Here is a 27184-nt window from a genome sequence, read left to right as displayed (position 1 = left end):
AATAGGATTAAAAACTGCCTTCATTTGCACAAAATGTTGTCATGTTCATTTTGAATTGAAATGTCCATTCAAAGCAAGTCTCCAGTTTTTGGCTTACCTTTAGTGTGACAAATTCAGCATGAGAATAGAAATTGGTATGCTGTTTTTTAAAGAAGAGAATGCATTTTTTACAACCCCTTAAATGGAACTTTAAAAAATGCTTCCACTTTTCTAAAATGTGGTCTCCATATGGGAGACAGATACCTTTAGCAACTGGCAAATTAATGGAATGCTCCATTAACATATAAGTGATATATATAAAATTGTAAACTGAAATTTCCAATGGAAATTTATTATTTACATACTTAATAGATATCTAGATAAATCAGAAAAAGAAAAGGAGTACTTGTGGCACCTTAGAGACTAACAAATTTATTTGAGCATAAGCTTTCGTGAGCTACAGCTCACTTCATCGGATGCATTCAGTTTGTATGATGAAATGCAGTGGGCATACATTGCCATTAATATTCTCTTTATTTACATATTACTGAATTCCAAGGCAGTCTTGCCATCAATTTTGTGGACTCAAAAGGCATTCAATAGTGTAAACAGACAAACAATGTGGAAATTGTGGAACAATATGGAATTCCAACAAAATTAATCAACATTATGAAGGCATTCTATGCCAACTCAAAATGCTGCATGAAAATGGATTGAGTAAGCCATTCAGCATCAAGACAGGTGTAAGGCAGGGGTGCATACTGTCTCCTTTTTTGTTTATGGTAGTCATGGACTATGGATTAAAACAATGCAACAGTGATAACATGTGGCCTAAAATGGAACAATTGAAGGCTATTTGATCTAGACTTTGCTAATGATATCGCCCTTATCAATGAAGATGCCAACGGACTACAAAAATGCACAAAGTAAAAAGTAATGGAGAAGATAGATTTGAGATACAATGCAAAGAAATGTAAAGTCATGTTAATGGGGACTACAGGGACAGAAATCAAAACTGAAGAAGAGAAACTGGAGAAGGTGGACAGTTTTACGTATCTTGGAAGTACGATCAGCCAAGATGGTACTAGTTCCAAGGAAATAAGAAGAAGAATTGGGAAGGCAAACGCTGCATTTGGAAGACTCAAAAACATCTCCCTCAAGACAAAACTGAATGTGTATAAAGCAATTGTTATTGCCATCACAACATATAGCCATGAGACATGGCAACTTACCAAGAAAGATACGCAAAAGCTGGATGCATTTAATCACAAACGTCTGAGAAGAAATTGGGAATAACATAGAGATAGGAAGAAGAATGAAGAAGTCAGAAAAATTACTGGCCAAGGCACCGTCTCACAAATAATCTACAAAAAAAGACATCGGTGGCTGGGATATGTGCTGAGAATGGAAAAAGAATGCTTACCAAAGACCACCCTTGAATGGAAGCCAGAAAATGCAAGACGAAAGAGAGGAAGACCGCGAGTAAAATGGAAACGAACAGTTCTGAACAACACCAAGCACCTCAACATGAAATGGGAAGATTTGGAGAGAAGGGCAGTTGACAGGCAAGGATTACAAATGTGAGTAGCCCAATGTACAGCAAGGCATGGGATGGACTAAGGACAAAGGAATCACCAAGAACGTACTCCAGGGTTTATAATTTGTTTGTGTATCTGCTGTAAGATAATTTTGTGACTTTCTTTTTATTAAGTAAATTTTTAGTATGCTTTAAAAGTTGCCAGATTGGCAAGGCTCTATCTATATGGGCTGATACATAGTTTCAATGTAAATTTCCCAATGCTACTCTGAGATGAAATAATGTACCCTGTGTCCCTTGAATACATCCATTGCCTCCTAGTGATGACACTGCCTGCAAGAAAAACAAATACGGGGGTGGGGGGGGCCTCAAGAATGTGTTGTGGGTGGGGACATCTGTCTGCCAGGAACTGTTGAGATGGCACCAACTCTGTTCAATTTCTGTGTGCCTTCAAAGAGCTATTGGAAGATAACTTTCTTTCACTTCTGTTTTGGGCTGGGTTTGAACGATTCTGTGGCCTGTTAGAGATCCCACAAGCCACCCATCTCCCCCCCGCCCCCTCCCCAGTGTTTAGTTTCATTTTATTACAGATTTTTCCAAGCTGTGCATGGAAAAGTGTTATGGTTCGCTGCATTATTTTTCCTTTCTTTGCAGCTGTTGGTAGGACTGTCAAAAAATGACTAGTTGTTTTGGCTTCGATGAGAAGATACCAGCTCTGGAAGGCATCATGGTTTATGAAGTGCATGTCTGACAGAAAATGTGGTTAGATTTGAAACAGGAAAAGACTTAACATATTTATAGGGTTTATAGTTGTCACACTTACAACCTTGTCATTTGTCTTTGATAACTTAAGAAAGCTTTCCTTAGTATCTGCAGTATTCCCTATGCTATGTTGTTTGACTTTTATTTAATCACATACAGAGTAATCCTCAGATGTGATATATTTTATCAAATGTGCCTTAAAAATTATTAGGTTTAGTTGCGTGTGCTGCAATGAAAACACTAAATTTACTGCTGATTTATATAGTGTAGCAGAGTCCACAGTTACAGTATATTTATCCAGTTCACTTCATGTCAGTAAGCCTTGATGTCCTGGCCAGGCTGGTAATTAATGTTGTACAGTAGTAACTCCAGCAGGTGTGTAGCACCTGAGGGAAGCTCAGGTTATTTCATGGCATCACTGAAAAACAAAGCTTGAAAATACATGAAATGCAGCTATTTGAAAGACCCGGGTGGTGGTGGAGTGTCAGAAACGAAGTAGATAAGAGGGGCTGGTGTCTTCAGAAAATCAAAAAGATTAAATGATAGGTAACCTTCAATAAGTGATTAATCTGATAGAATGATTCAAGTCAGAATGCTTGTATAAGAAATCACTGCTATTAGGAGCTCCTGAAATTTGTAAGACAAGTTTGTAATGGTATGACTGAAGTACTAAGTACAGTTGTGGAGTTACTGATAGAAAAACTTTTTGATTTGTGGGCTACTGAATCTCTCATGAATGATTTTTTGTTTTGTTAAATATCAAGTGAAACTTCCAAAACATCAGAAAATGTCTCTTGCATCCTTTTGGTGTGAAGCCCCTTTTTGTTTAAAAAAAAAAAAAAAAGTTGGGGTGGGGGGCATTTCCATCTCAAAAATAGACCTGTTATTAATGTGAAATAGGGCCTGTATTCATATTCATTATGAAATGAGAATAAACTTGAATTTGAGTAGTTCTGTAACACTGCATTATGAATTTTACACCTCTTCTTTCTAGTAAACTGGAAATAGAACACCATCCTCATCCAGATAGCTTCTCTGCCCACAACAGAGAATAAAAGCATTTCTCAACAAGATTCCCTGCATTGACTGACCCTGAGCTCACTGGCCAAGTATTGTAGACCATGCTTGTCTGCTTATTGCCGCAATACATTTGGATGTTGTCCTGTCCACAGCTTTTCTACGTGGCCCTATTTCATCTGTCTGGTGTATCTAACTGTAACTTTTAAGAAGTAATAAGCTTAATAGGTTGACTTTATTTATTTAATTATCCTTCTCTGTCCTTAAAGTTCATAAAACACCCTGCAGCTTGGCAAAACACTCATAATATTGATCAAGAGCCACAGGAATATTTATTTCCTCTATGCCCTAGTGCACATAAATCCTTGTCCTTTGCTTCCCTTTCTCTGCATGTGGGATTTACAGTGGCCAGTTTCTTAAAGGCTTTTGGTAATTAAGGAATAAATATCCATCGGTCTTTGTTTGCTGTCTGCGGCCCCCTTGTTAGCCAGGGGCCTACATCCCTAGCGGGCCTGTGCTCCTTCCCCCTTAGCAACGCAGCCTAGGAGAGAAGGCATGCATGTGAGGAAGCAGTCAACTGCTAAGCACTTACTTTGCAATAGAGTGGGGTCTTCTCCTGCAGAGAGAGGAAGCCCCCTCTGTTTTCTCAGCATATTGTTCCTAGCTCCTCTTCCATGCCTCTCCTCCCAGTTCCTGCTTTGCTAGAGGCAGGAAGACACTTTGAAAATTCCTTGCTGCTAGCCCATTCTTCTTACCTTCTCTTCCCCCCACCCCCTTTCCAGTCAAATTTTTTAAAAAATTGTAAATGCCTCCTACCTCCTCACCCTTCCAATGTCTTTGTTCCATTGCTTTTCCCTACGAAAACACTACATTGCAAATTCCAACAAAACCAGGTGATAATTTATCGAATACGGAAACGTATTGTCTTGAATAGCTTTCTTTAAAGAAAATCTGCAGCATGATCTAGTGCCAACATAGCTTATGATGAGGTTGCAGCTTTGCTTGTATGATGCATGTTCCCTACATACTGAATCACTAAGTTAATGACACATCCTGGGATGCTACAGGAGATGCATGTAAAGCCAGTTTTAGGGGTTGTCGAAGGGGCGGGGGGCTTTACTTCACTTTCTTGGAACCGACGCATTATCCTTGTCAGTCTCTGACAGGCTGGCAAGGCTGGACTACTCATGCTGAGTTAGCCAGGTTACAAGAAGTTAAACATTAGTAAACTTGTTAAATATGCAGCCATAAATGGCAAAATAAATGTGATAGACACACTGTGCTTAGGTTTGAGTTGTCAAATATATAAAAGATAGTGAGAACTGAGAGACTGTCTCAGATAAAGCATTATCTATGACAATGAAGGTGTATTGTTTACGTATTTTTGTCGGGTTGGGGGATGTCGGGGGATAAAAATACATTTTAAAATGTTGACTCTGCAGACTCGCTCTGTATTTTGGCTGGTATGTGAAATAGGCATGATAGTGATTTCTTGATGCAATAAACCACCTCCCACTTTTTGTAGCATTTCTAATACAACCTTGCAACATTCCATTCACCTACTTACTTGGGATGAATAATTTTAGATAATGGGTGACTAGAATATAATTTTTTTTCTTATCAGTTTAATAAGATGGAGCTTGTAGGTTTTATGCCTGGGCTGGTGAATTCTCATGGCAAGTTCCCTAGGCTTTTCTCTCATACACTGTATTGACTAAACAACAAATTGTAAATTCCCACACTAACACTATTTCTGCTTCCAAAGTGCATGTTATTTCCTTATCTTGCTTTCTGGTTTCTCTACTTAGTACATTTGAGGAGGGAAAATGAGGTTGGAGGTAGAAGTATGGAGGGCGAGTAGGAATGATGCCAGCAATATTAAGCTTTTACCTGGATCTGTGTCAAGTATATAAACTTAAATACCTGATTGAAAAAAGAGAGCCAAATGATGCAGTAGAAGTGAGTCTGGACTTCTAAATGAGTATTTTATGCTCCAACATACAAGCACACAACACAATCAAGTTCATGAAGCAAAATAATTTTGTCTTAAACAAATATGCTGTTTCTACCCTCTCATCCTACCTACTCTGTCCCCCTCCCTTACAATCCCCGGTATGTATGTTTCCATAATAGTGATCTGATGTGGCTGGCAGAGTAATTTAAATAATTGGACATTATCTTGAGAAGCAAGCACCTAATTATATCAGAATAAACTGAGGGTTGAATTTTGTTCCGTTTGTCATAAACTTTGGCTCATATACAGTATCAGAAACACGGCATAGTTTTCATTATTCACACTAAAGTGGATTAGAGTTCAGTGATGATGGAGACACATACTAAAGTAAGGAAATTGATGGTGCTTTTTGGTCAAGACTTTGTGCATCATCACTTCCTCGACATAGAGGAACAACATGATAATGATTATTCAGTTGTATCAGACCTTTATATAGACAACAAGGCTTTAAGTTTATATCAGTAAACTAGGTTCAAATGGATTGGTATTTACCTGAATAAAGGTAAAAGGTGCAAGGGCCACCTAATCTAATTTACTGTACTTCTGCTTGTTGTTGTTAGTGTTATTTGTTTATCCATTAGTTTGTAGCTGATCATTAATCCACCCTGTGCATGTGTGTTTAAAGAAAAAAAATAGTATAGTGCAAGTAGGCTATATTTTGAACCAGCAAGGTCATTGAAGAAAGGCAGTGTCCTTCTCAATCACTGCATACTGGGTCAGGCAAGCTAGAGAAGATCCAGACACATCGTATTGTAACATCTCCCAGGAGCTGGCCTTGGCCTGCTCTCTGATCCAGAGAAAAGGATGTTAATGAATTTTGGAAGTCACAGTAAACAAGCAAGCTAATTTTGTTTAAGATTAGGATTTGGCATGCTACAGCTACATCTGGGGTCCCTAGCACAGGCGAGGTTACCCAGAAAGCGGTTAATAGGGTTACAAGTGAAAAGAAGAAGAATATTTATTAGCAGATGTTCAGTTGCACATTTATTTTTAGGGATTGGTTCAGTGTCTTTCTCCTGATTAGTTGCTCTTTCTCTCATTTCCTCTCACTCTTAAGCAGTTGATTTATTTAAAGGTATGTCAGCACAGGCTGAAATGAAGTACTATGCCTCCTCTTTCTGCTTATTGCTGACCGTTCCAATCATTCATTTTTTAGCTCATTAGCTAACGGGGGATGTGAACAGTGGTCCTCCAGGGGATTGGAATGAGGTTAAGTGATCTACTGCTGACAACTCTGCTCTTGGACTGGCCTTCCTTTGGGAAAATGAAAACTCAACCAGGACAAGCTGTGGATCCCAGAAATGAAATTGTGACATCAGAGAAACAGTTACACTATTTATGTCTTAGTGTCATAATTCCTAGGGTGAGCAGGTACAGTGAAGCCAAAATAGTCTTCCAGGAAAATTCTGAGAACTTTCCATTTTAAATTAAATCACTCACACCAAAGGAGAGAGAGCCTGTATTAGGGGAAATATAGCAGGAGAGGATGTCTGTGAAGCTTTCTGGATTTTTACTCAAAAGAGTAATAATTCTGAAGTTTGAATGCGCCGACCCAGGGGAGTGTGGGGAACACACTGCCAGCTCCAGACAATGATCAGCTAATCAAAGATAGTTTCCTATAGGAATACCCAAATGGAATGTCTCACTTGTGCTCCATTTTGCACATTGGTTGTGTTTGGAACCTCACTTGTCATCAGAGGTCAGAAATGAGCTGCCTCAGGGTGTGCTAAACATTTAAAGCCTTTTTATTTGTGTTTCATAGAATCATAGAATGTTAGGGTTGGAAGGGACCTCAGGAGGTCATCTAGTCCAACCCCCTGCTCAAAGCAGGACCAATCCCCAACTAAATCATCCCAGCCAGGGCTTTGTCAAGCCTGACCTTAAAAACTTCGAAGGAAGGAGATTCCACTACCTCCCTAGGTAACGCATTCCAGTGGTTCACCACCCTCCTAGTGAAAAAGTTTTTCCTAATAGCCAACCTAAACCTCCCCCACTGCAGCTTGAGACCATTACTTCTCCTGGGGGGGAGGGATAGCTCAGTAGTTTGAGCATTGGCCTGCTAAACCCAGGGTTGTGAGTTCAATCCTTGAGGGAGCCATTTAGGGATCTGGGGCAAAAATTGGGGATTGGTCCTGCTTTGAGCAGGGGGTTGGAATAGATGACCTCCTGAGGTCCCTTCCAACCCTGATATTCTATGTTTCTATCATTCTGTCATCTGCTACCACTGAGAACAGTCTAGATCCATCCTCTTTGGAACCCCCTTTCACGTAGTTGAAAGCAGCTATCAAATCCCCCCTCATTCTTCTCTTCCGCAGACTAAACAATCCCAGTTCCCTCAGCCTCTTCTCATAAGTCATGTGTTCCAGTCCCCTAATCATTTTTGTTCCCCTCCGCTGGACGTTTTCCAATTTTTTCACATCCCTCTTGTAGTGTGGGGCCCAAAACTGGACACTGTACTCCAGATGAGGCCTTACCAATGTCGAATAGAGGGGAACGATCACGTCCCTCGATCTGCTGGCAATGCCCCTACTCATACATCCCAAAATGCCATTGGCCTTCTTGGCAACAAGGGCACACTGATTGCTCTTCCCATGGCTTCCTGCTAGAACCCTCAAGTGGAATTTTGGGAATCCTTAACCAGGCCGGTCATTAACATCATGTGGTATTCAGATGAAAGTTTCTGTGTTATTCATTAGGAATGTACTTAAAATAGCTATTGTCTGTCTGGATAACAGGCTGACACTTTCTCTCCAGTATATTCCCCCAATAACTACTGTGTCTAGAATTGTTTTGAAATAGTCTTGCAAACTAGAAACAATTATTGACATTGAAGTATCTTCCATCTGAGGATCTCAAGGTGCTTTACAGACAGTAAGGACAAGATTCTGCCACACTTACACACCCTGAATTGTATCTTACTCCACAAATAGTCCCACTAATTTCAGTGGGACTACTTAAAGAGCAAGGCTCTACTCAGTCTGAGCGAGGGTAGCAGAATCTGGCCCTAATGTAATTAAGACTCTCAGTACTCATAAGAGATAGGTGAGTATTATGCACATGTTACACATGAGGAGATGGAAGTAAAGTAAAATTAAGTAACCTGCTCAAGGTCACACAGCAAGGCAATGACATGACACAGTGGCAGAGTCTAATATAGAATGCAGAACCCTGCTCTTGCAAGTAGACTCCCATTTCCTGAATATCTTGGATTACCAGTAACTCTAGCCATTGCCCAGCTCTGCAATAGATTTAGTGAAGTTGCACAGAATTCTGATCACAGCATACAGTAAGAGTCAGAGAGAGAGACAGTGGTTTGTGTCACGAGGTTATGTAGCGGTAGAAATCTTTAAGAGAGGGACCGGTTGCATCCTGCACTTTGCCTTCCCCTGCTAAGCCAACAGGACAGCGAGGGTGGATGGCCTGTTCCCACCCCCACAGACAGACCCTATTAATGGATTACCCATAATAACCTAACAAGTTTGTGGTCTGTCCTCGTTACCCTTTTTGAAACAGTGTGATCACGTGGTCCCAGTTTGGAGCTTAGTGGCTCATTCCTGGTTCCCCCAGGCCATCCAGACATGACAGGATCTCATTGTGTGATAAGCCTTTGCATCACTATCCAGCAGCTTTTTTTTTCATATGCGTAAGATACACATTTTTAGAAGAGTTAATGTTTCTCATAAAAACCGCTTTTGGAGCGTATGTAAATGCTGTGGAGGACAAATAGATAAACTGTTAAAAAATAGTGTAAACATAAAATACATTCTCATGAATTTTGTAAAACTTTGGCAGCCTAAGGCTCTGAAAACGTCCAGCTGATTCTGGCACTTTTAGTTGCTGCTTCTGTACACACTGAGGTATCAGCTCTCATGGGTCTGACTGAAGTTATGCTCATCTTTAATAAAAACAAAACAAAAATCCTTTTTCTCATAGCTGGATTGTGAGTAGAATAGAAGGTTTGTTTCAAATAGCTTGTTTCTCTGAACAGAGAGCAATTTCTGTTCAAGTCACGATTCCCACAACTGATGCCACAGCTGGGATTGGAACACCTGTTGCAGAAACAACTGCAGGTTGCTGTTGCTGACAGTCACCAGTGCCCTTTAAATTTAAGTCCTTAAATTTAAGATTTTAAAGTTTTGTTGTGGAGCAGATGGGTAGAAGCAGCTCTGGAAAAAAAATTGGATGTATGATTTTAAGAGGTATAAATTGACTGTCCCCTGACTTAGGCAGTGGTCCCACAATAACACTGTGAAATGCACTTAATCTGGGAGTCCTGCCCATTTTATAAGGGTAAATGATATATTTATAAAATATTTTGTACATTACACACATTTATTTTTAACAAACATTAAAACATTTTAAATGAGGCTTACCAAATACTGTACCTGCTTGCTCCATTGACTTGGAGATGTAGAAGACCTGGATAAATAATAGTTTTACAACGATCTATGGTTATTTTTTAAGAGTGCATAGAATACCAAAATGGCATCATGTGACACAACTCCACAGAATTCATGACATTTTAGGCAGCTGGAGCTATGCTATTCCATCCTTCTCACAGCATTGGTACTTGTTGGATTTGATTTTATTTGTACACATCAGCACAAGATAAGTGGAGTATTAACCTTCCCTCTCAATGTATGTTTGTGTCACAAGGTTAACAGTATTCAGAAGTTTTCTCTCGTGGTGAATGTTTTAAGTACTCCTTTTCTTTTTTTAAAATAGAATGTACTATCAAGCATCAGCATCACAGGCTATTTTTCAACCCCCAAGATGGTTTCACTATTATTCAGAGTGTGGTGATCGTTTGAAGGATTGTCCGAGCCATAATTTTTGGAATAAACTGAAAAATTTATACTTTTTTTATGGGGAAAAATGACTGTATATTGCAGTTATAGGTTGACTTGTCATTTGTGTAGAAAAGTGCATGCTTTGGAAAGCTTTGCATGAAAGCATCCAGAGGGGTCAATGTAAGGTCACTCCACATGTACCAGGAAGTGATGCAAAACTAATCCAGATTTGCTGTTGGAACTATCTGTTTACATAAGTATTTAAAAACAGATTAGGGCTAACCTGACACTAGATTACTGGGAGTAGTGTAAACACTGCTGAAAGGTGTAAACAGAGCTTTTCTTTCTGTACTTGAGAGGGAAAAAATGTCACCAGTAAGTAGTTTTCCTACTAGGTGCTATATATAGTTTTCACAGGATAGACAGATTACCATGTAGATACCTGAAGTATTAGGCAAAGGGCACCTGTCAATGGGAATTTGCCTGTGACCACGTCCCCCAAAGCACATCAGTGTGTTTTGAAAAGTTTTTAACAGAAATTGGAGTTACTTGTAAAATGTGGCATTATCCTACAATACAAATGTATCTAGGAAGCTTTTGGTGCTTACTTGGTACAGTGAGAGGAAATGATGCTTTAAAGTACTGAGATTTTCCTTAAAAAACAAAAACCTCCTGAACCTCTGTCCCATTGTGAAACAAACTGGGATGCTGTTGTTCAGTGGCCAAACCTTACAGAATGAAAAAGCAAGGCAGTATCTTTCATTAATTTCCCTTTTCTTTCTTTAGATGCAAGCAGGAGTCAGTTTGTTCGTGGGAGTGAACTTTGAGGAATTTAGTGCTGCCACTGGCTACATCTAGGCCCACTGCAGGCAAATTCTGTGCACATTTCCCTGTGTAGCTTTACCAGCACATCTCAATCCTGACCTGGAGCTCCGCTTGGCTGCTCCAGTCTTGGGCCTCTCTTGAGTAGAGATGGTCGGTTTTGCTGACCTATGCCAAACTGCATGGCACCAAACTTGTTCCACTTGTGGCCCAAGGCATGCTTGAGCCTCTGTTTCTGGAGGTGAAAGGCTGGTCCATGAACCCAGTATGTAATGTAGCTCTCCGGCCAGGTACAACCGGGTGAGAAATGTGTAAGTGTAATAAATTTTGTCTCAAGTATAAGGCATAAACGAAATGTTTCAGAAAGAAGCTTTTTTGCTGACATTTACAAGAAGAAAATGTTTTCTTGCTAATTAGCCTCTCTGTATGGCAGTGGGTTTTTTGGATTGTTTGTCTCCAAAGGTGAATATATAACATCACACAAAGGCAATGGAACCAGTTTTTGAATGGCATGTTTCTTTTTGCTTCTCTAGGGAAGAAAAAGAGCGCTGGATACGTGCTAAATATGAACAGAAGCTCTTCCTTGCACCGCTGCAGTGCCTGGAACTTTCTTTAGGCCAGCATCTGCTACAAGCTACAGCTGATGAGGACTTGCGGACTGTCATCCTGCTCCTGGCCCATGGAACCCGGGAAGAAGTGAATGAGACCTGCGGAGATGGGGATGGGCGCACAGCCCTTCACTTGGCATGTAGGAAAGGAAATGTAGTGTTAGTTCAGCTCTTAATTTGGGTAAGCAGCTGCCTTGTGGTGTTGGGTATGCAGTGCGGAGTTACGTTTCACTCGTCCCTATTGTCTAGCAAACATTACTTCAATATGGCCTTTCAAAATACTGCTATGAGCATATTCCAGTGGGGTGCTCAAGGTATCTCCCTCTTTTCCTTAGTCTAAATGTTCCTGTTCCTTTCAAATGATGGCACTTAAGCCTTCTTGGAGGTTGCTTGCAAAATGTGTCTTTTTCCACATCTGTTTAAATGTGGTAAAAACTGGAGTGAGGCCCGGGAGAGGGATAGGTGCACACACTGTGGAAAATCCACATAAAATGCAATGGTGAGAGAGTATTTGCATGACCGGCAGCAGGTGAGGTACTTCCAGTAGAAAGCTGTATGTGCATGAAGCGTGTTTGTCATGTTTAGATTTACAAACCCTTCAAATAAGGAGCGTCTGTCTTTGAGAATTTCTCTCCATCCGTCGCACCCCTCCCCTTAAACTCAGCTCTAGCTGTGCTGTTTTCTTTCACTCCATTTTAACGCTGTGTTAGCAGCAGGGTCTCAAATGACATTTGTTTTTTTCCACAGTATGGCGTGGATGTTATGGCCCGTGATGCCCATGGGAACACGGCTTTAGCCTATGCCAGGCAAGCCACAGGCCAGGAATGCATTGATGTTCTCCTGCAGTATGGCTGCCCTGATGAGCGCTTTGTCCTGATGGCTACTCCCAATTTGTCCAGGAAGAACAATAACAGGAACAACAGCAGTGGAAGAATGCCCACCATCATCTGAGGAACGTGCTCATTTCTTCACTGACCTGAGTAACATCCGCAGCCTCATACTGCTCCATTTTCTTCACAGCTCTGACCTGTGAGTCTTATACCTCCGCATCTCCCCTTTCCCCTCAATCTCTGTCCTCTCCAGAAAAATCACATCTGGACAGTGTGAAGTGACCAGAGGAGAAAAGGGGGCTGCAGAAACCATTTATTTTAATAAAAGGTCTTGAATAAGGAAAACTGAAAAAGAGAGGGTTTGTGAGAGAGAGTGGTTGTGAGGTCTCTAATTATAGCACGACATGGGACCATTTTACTAGTTGTCTTTAGACAGAGGTTCTAGAAGTGTTGAAAGAGAGGTTGGAGGGAAAAGAAAGGAGGAGGAAGAGGAGAAGAAAGAAGAAATGGTAACTTTCCTTAACTGACAGTTAAGCATATCAGTACATTTCACCTCTACCAAACGGAACACTTGGATTTCATTCTCTTCTCCGAAGAGCTTGACGGCATAAATCAGAAGCAAGCACAGAGTTTGTCAGGTTTGAAGTTCCTATGATGGTATGTGTCAAATCAGTTGTAGCTAATCTGTCCAGGGAGAATACTGGCTTCATTACACTTGTATAGTTGAGTTCTTCCAGCATTACTGCTGTTTAATAGAACATGATTAGTCATCACGGAGAAAAAAGCATATTAGCTGAGGAGGTAGTTACATGGCACGCTTCGGTGATTGCTTGGATGTGATTGCAATATTCTTAGAAGCATCATATTATCTCAGACATGTTCTTTCAAGCCCTTGGAGCCCTCCTTTCTAAATTCACTGTCATAATTTAGTATCTGTTTAATTTTTCAGTCCAAAGAGAGGAAATCGGTTGCTGAGTGTTATTTGACTGCAGTCTCCTTGGTGTAAAAACAAAATGGAAAAAATAAATAAGAATAACTATGAAACACAAAAAGAAATAATGAATACTGCTAAGGAAAAACATTTCAAGTACATTTAGTAAAATAAATAAATGCATTAAAGGCTACTATTTTTTTCAGTCACAAGAAATATGTTATGTCATTTTGCCAAGTAAGTGTGTTGAGTTTTTTGATTTCTCTTGTGATGCATTGCCTAAATTATACAGATTTTGTATTGTGTCTTTAGATTATATGTATGTAAAATCTATTTGAATAAACAAGTTCATAAATATGCATTGATTTTTGTACAGACAAATGACACCTCTGTTAATTTATAAAGTATAATGGATGTGAACGAAATAATGTGCAAGTAGTTAGGTTCTGAGGTTTACAGATAATTGCACATTGAAAATATTCCCAGCAGTGAACTGTATTTCCATTTGTTTGATGCAAACCTTTGAAGAACATATCGGAATGAGAGGATGGCATATTTGGCTTACCAAAAAAAGGTGTACAGAATCTATTAGGAAGAAAAGGAGGATGTCTCTCAGTAGCGTAAACATATTTTACATTAGAAGCTATGATGCTTTCACAGACCAAGACACAGCCTGGGGGTGGGAGGAGAGATCAGATTTGTCTAATAGCTAAACTTAATGTCGTTCTCTGAGGTGGGCATGGCCTGGCTCCTTTGACTCTCAACTTGGCTGCTTTATGGTGCAACAATGATTTGTGGAAGGAGTTTGGACAGTTCATCCATCTGCCAGTTTTAATACTTGATTCAATATTTTGATAGCACTAGACTGATGCTGGTTTCTGAAGTCTTCTAAAAACTGAAATTGTGGCACAGAGAAGTAGATTGCAAGGTTTCTGGCAAAAAGAGAAGTGATTTTTAAGTAGCATATGGTAATATGAAGGTGGGAGAAGGGTGTATTTCAGAGAAAGTTGAAATCTGATCCGAATCGTGGCAGAGGAACAAGTGCATGAAGTTGGTCAGGTGCACACAGCACACAAATTTGCTCATCTGCCTGATCTTCTTGTATTTCATGAGTTTCTGCACTTCCTGGGGCTCTGTATATCTGTTCAGGTCAGAATGGGAAAAGAAAATAATAAAATGTATGTGGACAAAATGCGGGGGGGGGGGGGGGATTTTATATCCCATGGGTGTCCAAAAGGGGCAGGTTTGGCCCAAAAGCCATAGTGATCAGGTGAGAGAAGCCCCAAGGGCTCAAGCAGGTGGACATTGATGGGCTTTCCTGGTCCTTTAGAATTCTGCTTTTATGCTTTGTTGCAATAGGGGCATTTAAAGGTGAATGGAAAAAGCTTTTAGTGTTCATTTTACCAGCCTAAGCTGGCAGCATCATGGGTGCACATGTGCATTCAAAATGATAAAGCTATTTTTTGTTTTTTTTAAAGTAGTTTGCATCATGGTGCCTTCTTTACTCAAATCTGCCGTCTGGACTTAGATATTGACAGTTGTCTTCCTCCAACCTTGGATGACTTCGCTAACATCTAGAACCGAACATGAAACTGCACACTCAGCATTCTGCTGCTGGGTGTTGGTGATTTTACCATCTGTGGCAGGCGACTCAGTAACCTGATCTCAAGTCTCTTGGCAGGCCGGTGAAGTAGAAATTGAGAGTCTGATTTCCAAAAGTGCTAACCAGCCCGCCTCCATTTAAAATACTTTGTTTTAAAACAAGTTGCCATTTTTAAGCCTACAACACAAATGCTTTTTCAAAGCCGGTATTCTTCTAGGTTTAAAATGCTTTTCCATTCACCTTTCAATTATCTCTTTAAACCAATCTTCCTAGCATGAAACACACAAGGGCATTGAGAAATAAGGGGAACCGGGCTAAATTGTAACAGGTTTCTGACATTGTAGAGGTCCATCATATCCTTCTGTGGTAAAGGAGGACATTCAGAAATTGTAGCAAAGGAGTCTTTAGAAAAGGAAACTCTACTGTATCATAGGAAGGATGGTTTATTCAGACAAACAGAATATTAACACACTACTTTAGATAAAGCAGTAACACAGTTGTGTTTAAATTAGCACATCTTTTTCTTAGACATATTAGTAAGGGATGATAATAGCAATGTAGACCAGTGCTTTTGTAGAATATGAGATAGCTTACCTCTTTCTAGTGGCATATCCCAAAAGTCAAGGGATGTCTGCAGGGAAGATATACAGCCCATCCACTTGGTGGCATTCTCTGTGAAAGACTGGGAAGGCCACCCATACATTGTCCCTGGAGACAATGTAATGCTTACTAGATGTGGAAGGCTTGTCATTGCTTTGATAGATGTGGTTTAGGCCCTGACAAAGCTATGTTTTTTGTGCTATCTAATATGCATACCTGTAACCAATTCCCCCTCGCCTCCCATTGAGATGTGAGCAGTAGCAGAAGTGTTAATGAGGCACAAGCTATCATATGTGAGCAGATTCAGGTATATTTGTCTCCAAGGAAGTTTGCATCCTCAGGTACATATTCAAGGAAGATTGGTCAGAAATGGCTGGAAAGGGGTAAGGCATTGCTTGGCCTTTGGTCTCTAGGACTCACCGTGAGAGGCAATGTGACAAGATCAGGCCAGTGTGAATACCATCCCCTGCTTGTTGCTAGCTCTCTGTCTTGTACAGTGTAATTAATATGCACTGTACTTAAAGAAACAACAAAAATCTTCTTACCTGGTGTTCCAGTCTCTCTCCTAAGTTTAAAGCTAAGAAAAGTCTCATGTTTTCCTTTGTAAGATAGACCCCATTTTACTTCCTTCACACACTAGGGTACAAGGTGCCCAGAGCTGATGTTTAACAAATATTAGCACCTGTTAGTCATCTCCCAGATATCCAGCAGACCTAGTCTGACTTGGATTGGCATTAGAAACTGAGATTTGTTGACACTACGCACTTATAGGTGCTGTGGTAGCATTTTGCAGAGGGTGATCCTGACCCCACCAAGACATTGAAACACAAAGGAATACAGTAAGACTTCTAGACTCCACGGTAATTTTTTTTACACTGATTCTGCTCTTTTAACCTGTCCACTTCAGTTCCTCACTTTTGCTTTTAGCCCCTCTTCTTGCAATTCTGGAACCCACTTGCCAGAATGTTTACGCCTTTTGAGCATGTTAGGAGCAACTTAAAAACCAATTGAAGGCCAGGCAATAAGAAATCCCCACAGAAACATGCTGGGGAGCTAAATCTTCTCAAATAAATATTTCTCAAATAATGGAGATCCATAATGTCACCCATTCAACCCTTTTCCTGCTCCCATTATCTTCTTTCCTATCTCCTCTGCAGTTTATCCACAAGTAATAAGACACTAAAATCAAAGCCATCTTTGCTTTTAGCATTGGCATTTCCATTCTATTTATTTGAATCCAATTGCTGTTGAACCATAGAGATGAGCCTGATGTACAACACTGGGGTCTTGATGTTCCCAGAGTTTGGAAGGCTGTTTCTCATCTTGTAGACAGAGGGGCCAAATCCAAACTTCTGGAAAGTTTTAGGATTTTCCAGATCAAGGGGTTTGGTCAGGGATCCTCTCTGTTTAATAGATTTCAGTTTTATTGCTAAATGGGGGCAGAAGAATAAATGTGTCTTGAAAGTGTTGGTGCATTCTGGTTCACATGCCATTTAGAAAGCTGTTTAACTATTCATTGGGAAAGGGAGAAGATTTTTAGGCATTGCTACTTAGGTACAGTGTATAACTGCTGTGTAAATATTAATACTGTTTATTTTGCATCTCTTTCCCCCACCTCCTTCAATTATACTTTGTAGGGAGCAAAGAGCTTCCCCTTCACTTGATATGAGATTTGCTCATGGGAAGGGGAAGTTGAGTAAAATAGGAAAGAAGCTAGAGAGAGAATACATAATGTTAAATACACTCCCCTAACAATTGTATCTAGCACTACAATGTACCATTATTCATGGGGTCCGCACTGAGGGTCCAATTTGTTGCTATTTTCATCTTTTATATTTGTAAGGTGATCAGTGAAGTAATGTGTGGGTTTAATAAAGTAGTAGTAGCTAAGAAAAGCACAGATTTCACAAAAGATTTCTAAATAAGTGGATTCCTTCACTACTGTCTCGGGGAGCCATGTTTGCACCCCAAGAGGGAACAGGTGTTCATTCAAGCTATTGCTACTCTAAGAATGCAAATGTAGGGGGACCAAATTTGGGGCAGTTTAGTCCTTGCTTGGGAAAATGCTGATGATTCCCTTGTTCATGTTTTATATTAAAGCACCTTTATTTTCCCACAGTGAGCTGCTTTTGTCATTAGTGTGGGGGATCTCTGACCTTTGCTTCATTAGTCTCGGACCCCTGATTTATTTTAACTTCTCTTCTTCCATTTTTGTAGATTTGTCATTTAGAAAGGCAATCTTTGGCATTTTATCTGTTTGCTCCATGTAAAAGCACTCCAGATCACAATGCTTTTTGATGAAAGAATAAAATAACACTAATAAATCTCAAGTTTGAAGTTGTGTTTTTCAGATCAGGGTTTACCTCTTGCATATTGAACTACAAGAAGAAGAGTGGTTCAGTAGTTTTAGTTTGAAAGGGCTCTCCCATTTGGAAAAGATACAGATTACAGAGCCAATTATACAAGCCGTCGATTTGTCATGTGATCATGTCCGGTTTGGTTGTCATGAGCCAGGTTTATTTTAGGTCACTGGTGCTCCCGTCTCATGGCGCCAAGCTTCATTTGACTGAGTTCACGTCACATATTTTAAGCAGAGGAGATAAGGGGGTTTCAGCAGCAATTAGTCATTTTGGGTACATCCATTGGGAATTTCAGAGGGCTGGGTGCCCAACATGCCCTGAAAATAGGGCCCTCAAACTGGGCCCCCAAAATCGCTAGTCGCTTTTTTGGAAATCGTAGCTTTTGCTGTTTTATTTCATGTGACAGCAATATGTGGGTGAATTCATTCCCTATACTTGTCCTCTGAGCATTTTAGGGACTTTTGTTTAATGGGCAGATAAAAATAAACATCCTTCAATGTTTTAACATGGTTAGCTTTCTTATTTACATCTCACGTTTCCAGCACATCCACTTGACAAAGGTGAGATTCACTGACTCTCAAAAGTTTCGTCTTCTCTTTTGGCCACCAACCGCTGGGTGTTTGTATTGAATGCCCACTGCTCAAAGTTCTAACAGCTGAGGTTTTGTCAGTGCTCCAGAGCTAGTCACTTTCAATGTAGTATGAATGTTAGATTAAAATGTGAGGGAGAAAGTGGTGTGGGGTGTTATAAAAGTTTTATTGGCATGAGTTTGGAATGACCGTATCATTGACCAGCAGTGATAACACCATCAGGTACTTTATGTGGCCACATATTTTACAGAAAAACTGATCAATGATTTCTGGTTTCTGCAAATATCAATGGTACAATTTTTCTTGTATCCTTCCACCTTTAAAGCTAAGTTGTCTAAGTCAAGGTGGAGGATGGGAAAAAGGAATACATTTTAGAAACCTCTTGAAATTATCTAAAACTTTTTATAAGTCATAGTATTGCAGCTTTAGTCTGAAATTTCGTGTCTTGTCACAGCTATAAACAGATGCTCTATCTGATTAGAAAATTGGGTCAGTCCTTGCTCCTCTCCAGTAGCATTTAATCTTTTCCTAGTCTTGATGGACCACAAGATATGGGATCTTAAACCTGCCACTGGTGGAGGACTTAACATTGCCCAAACTGTGGATAAGGCCAGTGTAATTCTCAAAGCTAATTCGACAGTTAAGGTGGGGGGAATGTGCAGCAGGTTAATTGTGGGTTTTTTTTCTTATACAAATGTAATGGTGGTTGTTTGGCAAGCAGCTCAGTGATTTGGAATCTTAGAATGAGACCCAGTAGAGTTAGATTATTACTGGGCAGAGTGCAGGAGAAACTGGCAAAGTTGCAAGATATAGGCAATGGATGGATACTACTAAATGTATGAAACAAAAATATTCTGCAGTCTGTGTATGCATATGTTAATATATACATATATGCTATACATAACACATGCGATATAATTTTATATATAGTGTGTGTACATATATTTACATATATGCAAATCTATAGTGAGTGCCAGGGTTTCAGTTAGGTGTGCATAACTGTGCACATTTTCACATTCCTAATTTATATGCGTGAATATGTGCATGCATGAAGCAGGTGTCTGCAAGCATAAATGAGGCATGCATAGAACTGTGGCTGCCCAGTCAACAGTATACACTGTGTATGTGGATATAATTAGGCAGAAAGAGACATAGACAGTGGTACTTTTGGGTGCCCATTGAACGTAGGGGGCTCTTAGTTCAGATGATGGTGAGGCAGACAACTGGTTGTGAGCATCAATTCAGCTCATTCAGAAGACTCCTTCAAACTATAGGTGCACGCAGTGTCTTTATCAAAAAAACCCCAAACTCACCACTCGTCGCGGGATATGCCAACTCTACCGTGATTTAAAATGGCATAGTCAGCCCACTGGGTTAACCGCTGTGGCCTAGGCAGCCATAGTGGTGTGTTTCTATTCTATGAAAGATGAGCAAAATTATAGGGTGGGAAAAAGATGCAAAAGTTGAGAGCGGGCTCACCAGTCAGAAGCCGATTTCGATATATATAATTATGGGGAAAGTGCTGAGAACTTCAGCTGACTGGCTGAATTGAACTCTGAGAATGACAGTCTGACCTTCTGCAGCTGTTTTAAATTAATGCCATTTGACGTCTTACTGCCACTTACATAATGTGTGTGTGGTGTATGTATATAGGATAGTTCAGGAATCCACTCTGAGGAAGATGTTTAAAAGAGCTCTCTCCAAGTTGATAGTTTCCTTAGACCTCTCCCTGCCCTTCCCTTCACATGTTTGTTAGCTAAATTGTGGCAGTATATTAGTTTCTGAAGAGATGGTAAGCATTGACTCTAGGGTATGTTAAGGCACTGCATAATAGTGGGCAGTGCATAAATATTAGATCATGATTCACACCATTGCTTTCAGTGACCATTTCAGTTTATAATCGTGGTAGGGGAAATAAGTTAAAGAGAGCTCAAACCTGATAAGGTAAAGATGTCAGTTCTCTGCAGTGAAGGGAGGTATGTTGGAAAACACAGCTGTGGGGGTGTAATCTTTTTTTAAATTTTTTCCCTTTCTTATACCTAAAAATCCTCTAGGATGGGATAATTCTTCTTCAAAATGACTGATGTATTCCAGGCTTGAATTGGATTCAAGATGCACATTGCAGGTCTGCACTGCGTCCACTGGGGTCATTTTGCCAATCCACAGATAAAGTCTGACTGAAGTGTCTCTAAAGCACAGCCCTCTCCTCTGTGGAAATATAAGGATTCCTGAGCCACAGAATGAGGGATACAAATTGGTCCAATCAACTTTATTTTTTTTTAGGCTAAAGAAAACTTCAAGATAGTTTTTAATTGTTACACAGTTTGTACAGACTGCACAAAGTGAGAGGGAATATGTGGACTGATGGTCTTTTTAAACACTTGTTAGGGAGTTGTGCTGTTTAGAAAAGAGTCGATAGCTCTTTGTAGTTTCTCACTTTGTCTCTCCTAGATTTAATGTTTGGTGTGAGCCCAGTCCTGCAGCCTTTACTGTGGCAATCCTTCCATTGGCTCCAGTGGGATTTAAGCACAACCTTAGGTACTTTGCTGAATCAGAGCCTGAGTAAGGGCTGCAGAATCAGGCTGTAAATCACAAAGGGCTAAATTCTGGACTCATTGAAGTCAAGGGGAGTTTTGCCCCTGAGATCAGAATTTAGCACTCAAGCCAGCCAGCATGGCTTATAAAATTCCCATTGTTTTGGAAGACCCATTGACCACCAGTTTGTGGTGGTTAAATATTTGAGTTTTATACCCTGCCTGAATGCAAACCTTAGATTTTTAAACTGTTTTACTGTTCTGTCCCATTCAGCCATCAAACCCTTTAGTTTCCCTGCATTGTCACATTGGCATGTTTCTTAAAGTGGGGTTTGGGGGTGGGGGGAAGGGAGCAGGTGAATGGTGATGCCTGAGAAATGTTTCTTGGGTAGAGGCAGGAAATGCCTAGCACACAGCAGACTTTATAGTGTGTTTTTTCTGTTTCTGTAAATAGTCATGTATAAATGACAGAGCAGTGTGGAAATTATTAAAAGAAAAAAAAAGGCTCTTCTGTTGTTGTTTTTATATTACCTCATTCAGCAAGTTTGTTTTACAATGATGCAATGATGCTTTATTTATATTGTTTGTACTGTAATTAAAACAATTGACAGACATTTCACTTTGCTTGTTGTTTCATATGATCTTGTTTTGATTAAATATGCTGGTTTGTATTATGTTTCCCCTCAACCCTTGCTCCACCTTGAGATTTTTGTGTCAGCTGTACAGTATTCTGAGTTTTTAAGAAAAATGTAAAGTAATGCAGAGAGGGACTGCCATACTGTATAGGTCTCTTTCTAATAAAGAGGACAAAACATATCTGTCATGGCTTTGGTTCTTTGCCTTAGTCTTCACCACAGAGCATGTTGGGAGATAACTACTCAGAACACCTGTCAGGCATGGTCCAAATATATTCAATCCTCTCTCCGCACCAGGAGCTGGAGAAGATGGCCTCTTGAGGGCCCTTCCAGCCCTACATATCAAGATTCTACTTTTTCCTGTTATGAATGATAGGAGATACTTTGATTTTATTAGAATTATTTGGAAGGGTCAGCTAAAGTAGCACATAAAGGGACCACTGGTCGACATAATTTATGTTTAAAGTCCTTTGACAAGGTTCCTCACAAAGGCTATTGAAGAAGCTAAGTAGGCATGGGGTGAAAGGCATGGCTCAAAAACTATCTAAGCGTAGTAAGTGGTGTGTTTTCATCATGACAAAAGTTAAAAGCAGAATACCACAATGTTCCTTACTGGGACCAGTCTGTTTGTTTTTATTAATGCTCTGCAAAACAGGCGGGCAGTGAGGCAGCAAAACTTGCAGATGACACAAAATTATTTGATTAGTCAAGTCAACGGATGACTATGAGGACCTAATCGAAGTAGGTGGATGGGGCAACACCATAGCAGATTAAATTCAATATTGATGAATGCAAAATTGTGCAAGTTGGAAGGAAAAACTGGAACTACTCATGGACTTTACTAGGTAATAAGTTAAATATCAACTCAGGAAAGGGACCTGGGAGTCATTGTGGACAGCTCAAAGAAGACTTCTGTTCAATGCGCCACTGTGGGTGGAAAAATCCAATAAAATGTTAGGATGCATAAAGAAAGAGGTGGAGACTAGCATGGGAAATATAATGCCATTATATAAATCGATGGCTTATCCTTAGCTGGAATACTGTGTTCATTACCAGTTATCCTATCTTAAAAAGGATATTGCAGAAAGAGAGGGGGCCCAGAGATGAGCCAGGAGAATGGAGAAGCTCTCGTGTGAAGGGAGATTGAAAAGATTGAGATTGTTTACCTTAGAAAGACAAAAAAGAGGGGACATGATAAAATTATTCAAAATAATGACTGGTATAAAGAAGGTGACATATAGTAGCCGTGTCTCCTGTCGGTTGTCATACATTGGTCTAATTTCAGTTGTTGGGCTCTGTGTATGGGTGCTGGGTTGGTGCCCTGTGATATGCAAAAGGTCAGACTAGATAACCTAGTCTTAAACTGTATGGTTCTAAGGTGGATTTCTTTTCTCCCATTGATGTAACAAAAGAATAACCGGACATGCAATGAAATTGAAAGCCATCAAATTCAAACCTGATAAACAGACGTACATTTTCACACAGCACATAGTTAAGCTGTGAAACTCATTGTCACATGATGTTAATGAAGCCAATAGCTTAGCAAGATTCAAAAAGAGATTGGACGCTTATGTGGATATCAAAAATATCCAGAAATATAGTAATGAATACATTTTAAAAAAAACTTTAAAGGGGATATAAAATTACATGCTTCAGTATTTACACCAATCCCTAACCATTTCTGGTGTTAGGTCAGTGTGCCATGTGAAGAGGATGCAAGCAGATTATCCCTCTTCCCAACCTGCAGGCTTTCTTGCACCTTCCTCTGAATCATCGAGCAGTGGCCACTGTTGGAAACTGGATACTGAACTAGGGGAACCATCAGTCTGATCCATTGTGGAGATTCCTGTGTTACCATGAGTTGCTTTACTCAGTTACAGAACACAGCCAAAGGCATCATGACAATGAGGCAAGTACTACATCCCCTTCCTTAAAGACATCATGAGACCCCTGACTGGGTGAATCTGCAGCCCAACTGCCAAAGGGCCTGGTTTTTAAATCATGCCCACTTCACGTTACAAATCCTGGGAGGAGGCTGCTGGAGAAGAGATGTTCATCAAGATTCCTCCACATCATCACTTTGAGAGGGTGCGGTTTGCCCCCAAGCAGCAAATCCCTTCTCCAAATCTGGAGAATCCCTATGGGTATGTCTACACAGCGAAAAAAACAACAAATCTCACGGCTGGCCTGGGCCAGCCAACTCAGGCTCACGGGGCTGAGGTTGGGGAGCTGTTGTATTGCTGGGTAGACTTCTGGGCTGTTCCAGGACCTTCCCACCCCCACAGGGTCCTAGAGTTTTGGATTGACCAGAACCTGAACTATCAGGAGGCATGATCAGATCCAGGCTCCAAGTCTGAAATATGAAGATGTTTGGATTGGAGGGTTTGTTTTTGGTCTCTCTGTGGTTTAGAACTTCAGGTACAACAGAACTCTGAAAGAACAGGCTAAAAGAAAGAAAATAGAAACTGGGGAAGACTGAGAGATTGAATTCACCAGATTAAGTGTGAAACATCGTCATTCCCTCTGCCTTACTAAAGAAACATAACTGTTGACTATATGACAGGCCTGGCTGAATGCTGCTGATTGAGTTTCCCTCTCTTCCCTAATAACACACTTTCTAACCTCTGATTTCTTATGGAAAATTCTGGTGTGAGAATGGCTGAGCAGATTTAAAGATGTCTTTTATTCCAATGTTTCTTACTACCCGAAACCCACCTCCACACACCCTTGCAAATTCTCTCAGCTGGTGGCATTCACAGATCTCTAGGAAGAAAAGAAAATGTAACACTGCAAGGCAGCAGAGGTCAAAAAGGAGATTTGAAAGGAAAACACTGCAGCCCTAATGGGAGTGGGAGAGCCCCCTTTTCTAGGACGATGTAGCAATTACTATAGACACAAGACTGTTGCTCTGTCATAAGGCCCCTCCATTCTTTTCCACCCTCTCTGACTAAGAATCAGCACTGCTGGGGCTGAGGAGCAATAACTTAGACACTTCCAGAGCACACAGGCCATAGGTCTGATCCTCCCTGGTACCAAGTGCCCTTGGCTCCTAGTTAAAACACTTTGCCCTGCGGTGTCACTGTTTCCCTTTTGTTCTTTTGAATCAAATCCAAATGGGAAAAACAGGGTGGGAGGAGAGAGAATGTGGATGCAACATACACATCTCACACAATGCGATGCTGTCATCAGAGCTGTATATCTCTCCCATTTGAGATTCCACAGCAGAGTTGAGAATCCAGCCAAAAAGCAACACCAGATCCATATTTGTTTAAATAAACATTTCAGTTCACTCAAACATGACATTTTTCACAGATGGGTTGAAGACCACCTTTTCCTTGTTATATTCACATATTTTTCTCCTCATCCTCTGACGTGTCAGGGCTATCACAGTTTTCCTGCCTACTTGGAATAGAAAATAACTGGAGGGTATTGGCCAGCAAATGTTGACTGTGCAGAGGTAACTTCTGTGTCATGCTGAACCCTGTAGCAGTCTCATTCCTTTGACTGAGCTCTATGTCCTACACATAGCAACACAATAGTACAAAGACTCAACCCCCCCGTGTGATAATACAGTACAACCCCTATTTTTTTAATTAATTGGGGATTGAGAAGATCGTAAAATTGAACATCTCCAGGTTATGGTAGGCATGACGCATAAGTGGCAGTATGGTGCACTGAATTGCTTTCTTGTCCTTCAAACTACTCCAAAGCAACTTCTCATGCACTGAAGGCATTGGGATGTGAAAGGATGGTGACTTGTTCTTCGCTGACATCACTTTCATTATGAGATTCCCCCCGCCCTTGGGAAAAATGGTTCTTATGACTGGTCAGTGGTAAGATTCGTGTTCATAAAATCAAGGCTCTGCTGTCTCACTAAGTCCTTTCAGAACAGGACTGGGGGTTTTTTTTCACTTTGCCTGAGGAAGGAACATTATAAAGGTGACCTACTCTGCTCCTCGGGCAAAGATTAGCCTCATGTCATCTTGCTGAGAAACCTCCCCTAAATGAGGGGTGCCCAAAAGACCCCCAGCTCCTGCATTTAAAACATCACCCTTCACTACAAATACCGTATTAAAAGGCCAATTACAAATACACTAGCGCAGAGTAGTCATGAAAACCTGGAAGACAAAGTTCAGATGGAAACGCCATTTTATGTGTGCCATTAAAAATGATTTAATTAGCATATACATAGATTTCAGTATTTCCCATAAATGTTGCCGTTACATTGTATTTGGTATAAACATTTCTATCCCTACTTTACAAATAGGTAAATTAAGGCACAGGAAGATTGTCACTGGACCAAAGTAGCACAATAAATCAGTGGTAGAGCTGGGCCTAGAAAAGAGATCAGCAGATTCCAGTTCTGTTATCCTGTACACTGGAAGTTTGCTATTATGCTCAGAGATGGCAAATTCAATAGAAATATAAGCCCAGGAAGCCATAGTAAGGCTTGAGTAGATCTGAGAAAAAAAGTGTCCTTGCTTTGTTAAATTTCCTTTAGAATTCATTTCCCACTCCCGCTCCCACTATTTCCAGGTCCTGGGATTCTTCTGAACGGGTTGCAGGTAGCATGATTTCCAGCTGATGCAGTACTGTATCTCTATAATGCCACTGTGTTACAATTCCTACCACTGACAGCTGGAGTGATACTCCCGAGAGCCCTAGATTGGATGAGTTACTAGGAAAGGCCTGTGGAATTTATTAAGAAAATGCATTTAGTTGTGGTGAAACCACTAAATGTAATGCAGTAAAACCACAACCCACATTCCCTCTGTGACATGATGGGTGAACCCACTAAACTGTAATTTATCTCTTCTAAAGTCCAGTAAAGCTCCTAATTGGCCAATAAATGTGGTCACAATAACTGCACTTGACACACAGTGACACTGCCTGCAATTAGCACTTATTTATTTGCATATGATATTGACCGATCTCCAGCTCAACTCGTTTTCAAGATCTGTTTGTTCTGAAGCCAGGAAACATCTCATTTGCCACAAAGGAGAGAGAAACTAAAACAGCTAAAAAGTAAAAGGCAACACCATACCAGCAAGCAGGACTGATAAAGGAATCTGGCCTTGCAAACCTAGCTGCTGGGAATGTTACAACATTTCTGTAATTAATTTTATGCTGGCACTGAGTCTTCTAAAAAAAAAGTTACTAATTGGTGCTGAGATTCTGAATTCTTCCATTGCAAGGAAGGGAAAGAGGCAGGTGGATTAAAGAAGACACTAAAAATTAGCCTGATCAAAATTACTATGATTTGCTATCGGAGTTGACAACACCTCAGACGAACCTTGCTGGGTCAGAGTTGGCCTGTCTGTTCAAAACATTCTGCTTGGATGAAATTGCTTGATTAAGCCAGGACCTCTTGAGGGTTTTTCTCTCCTACATTTACCCGACAGGCCGGGGCAGTCCGAACCTTTTCTATTAGTGAACTACGTCCTCATCTTGAGGGATGCCATCCTTTTTGTGGGGAAGGGAGGCTGGCTAAGAGGCAGCTAGTGTACTCAGGCTGTCTCAGACCTGGTAGCTCAGCTGCCATTGCCAGCTGTCATGGATTCTACCTCATTAC

General features: G+C 40.5%; 1 protein-coding gene across 4 annotated transcripts in view; it reads left to right on the top strand.

Annotated features, from left to right (window-relative positions):
- AGAP1 (ArfGAP with GTPase domain, ankyrin repeat and PH domain 1) overlaps window positions 1-13496 on the top strand; it is a 680164-nt gene extending 666668 nt beyond the window's left edge. The window contains exons 18-19 of one of the 4 annotated variants that reach the window (XM_084644148.1): window positions 11455-11710; window positions 12277-13496. In XM_084644148.1, the coding sequence (XP_084500274.1) occupies window positions 11455-11710; window positions 12277-12480 (460 nt within the window). In that variant the 3' untranslated portion in view covers window positions 12481-13496. The remainder of the gene's footprint in view (window positions 1-11454; window positions 11711-12276) is intronic. The other 3 variants (XM_084644149.1, XM_084644150.1, XM_084644151.1) reach the window with 3 other exon arrangements.
- Window positions 13497-27184: the final 13688 nt, after the last annotated feature.

Source organism: Lepidochelys olivacea, assembly GCF_965140295.1.
Source record: "Lepidochelys olivacea isolate rLepOli2 genome assembly, chromosome: 11".
NCBI lineage: Eukaryota > Metazoa > Chordata > Testudines > Cheloniidae > Lepidochelys > Lepidochelys olivacea.
The sequence above is the reverse complement of the archived record's forward strand: the minus strand, read 5'-3'. Positions and strand labels throughout refer to the sequence as shown.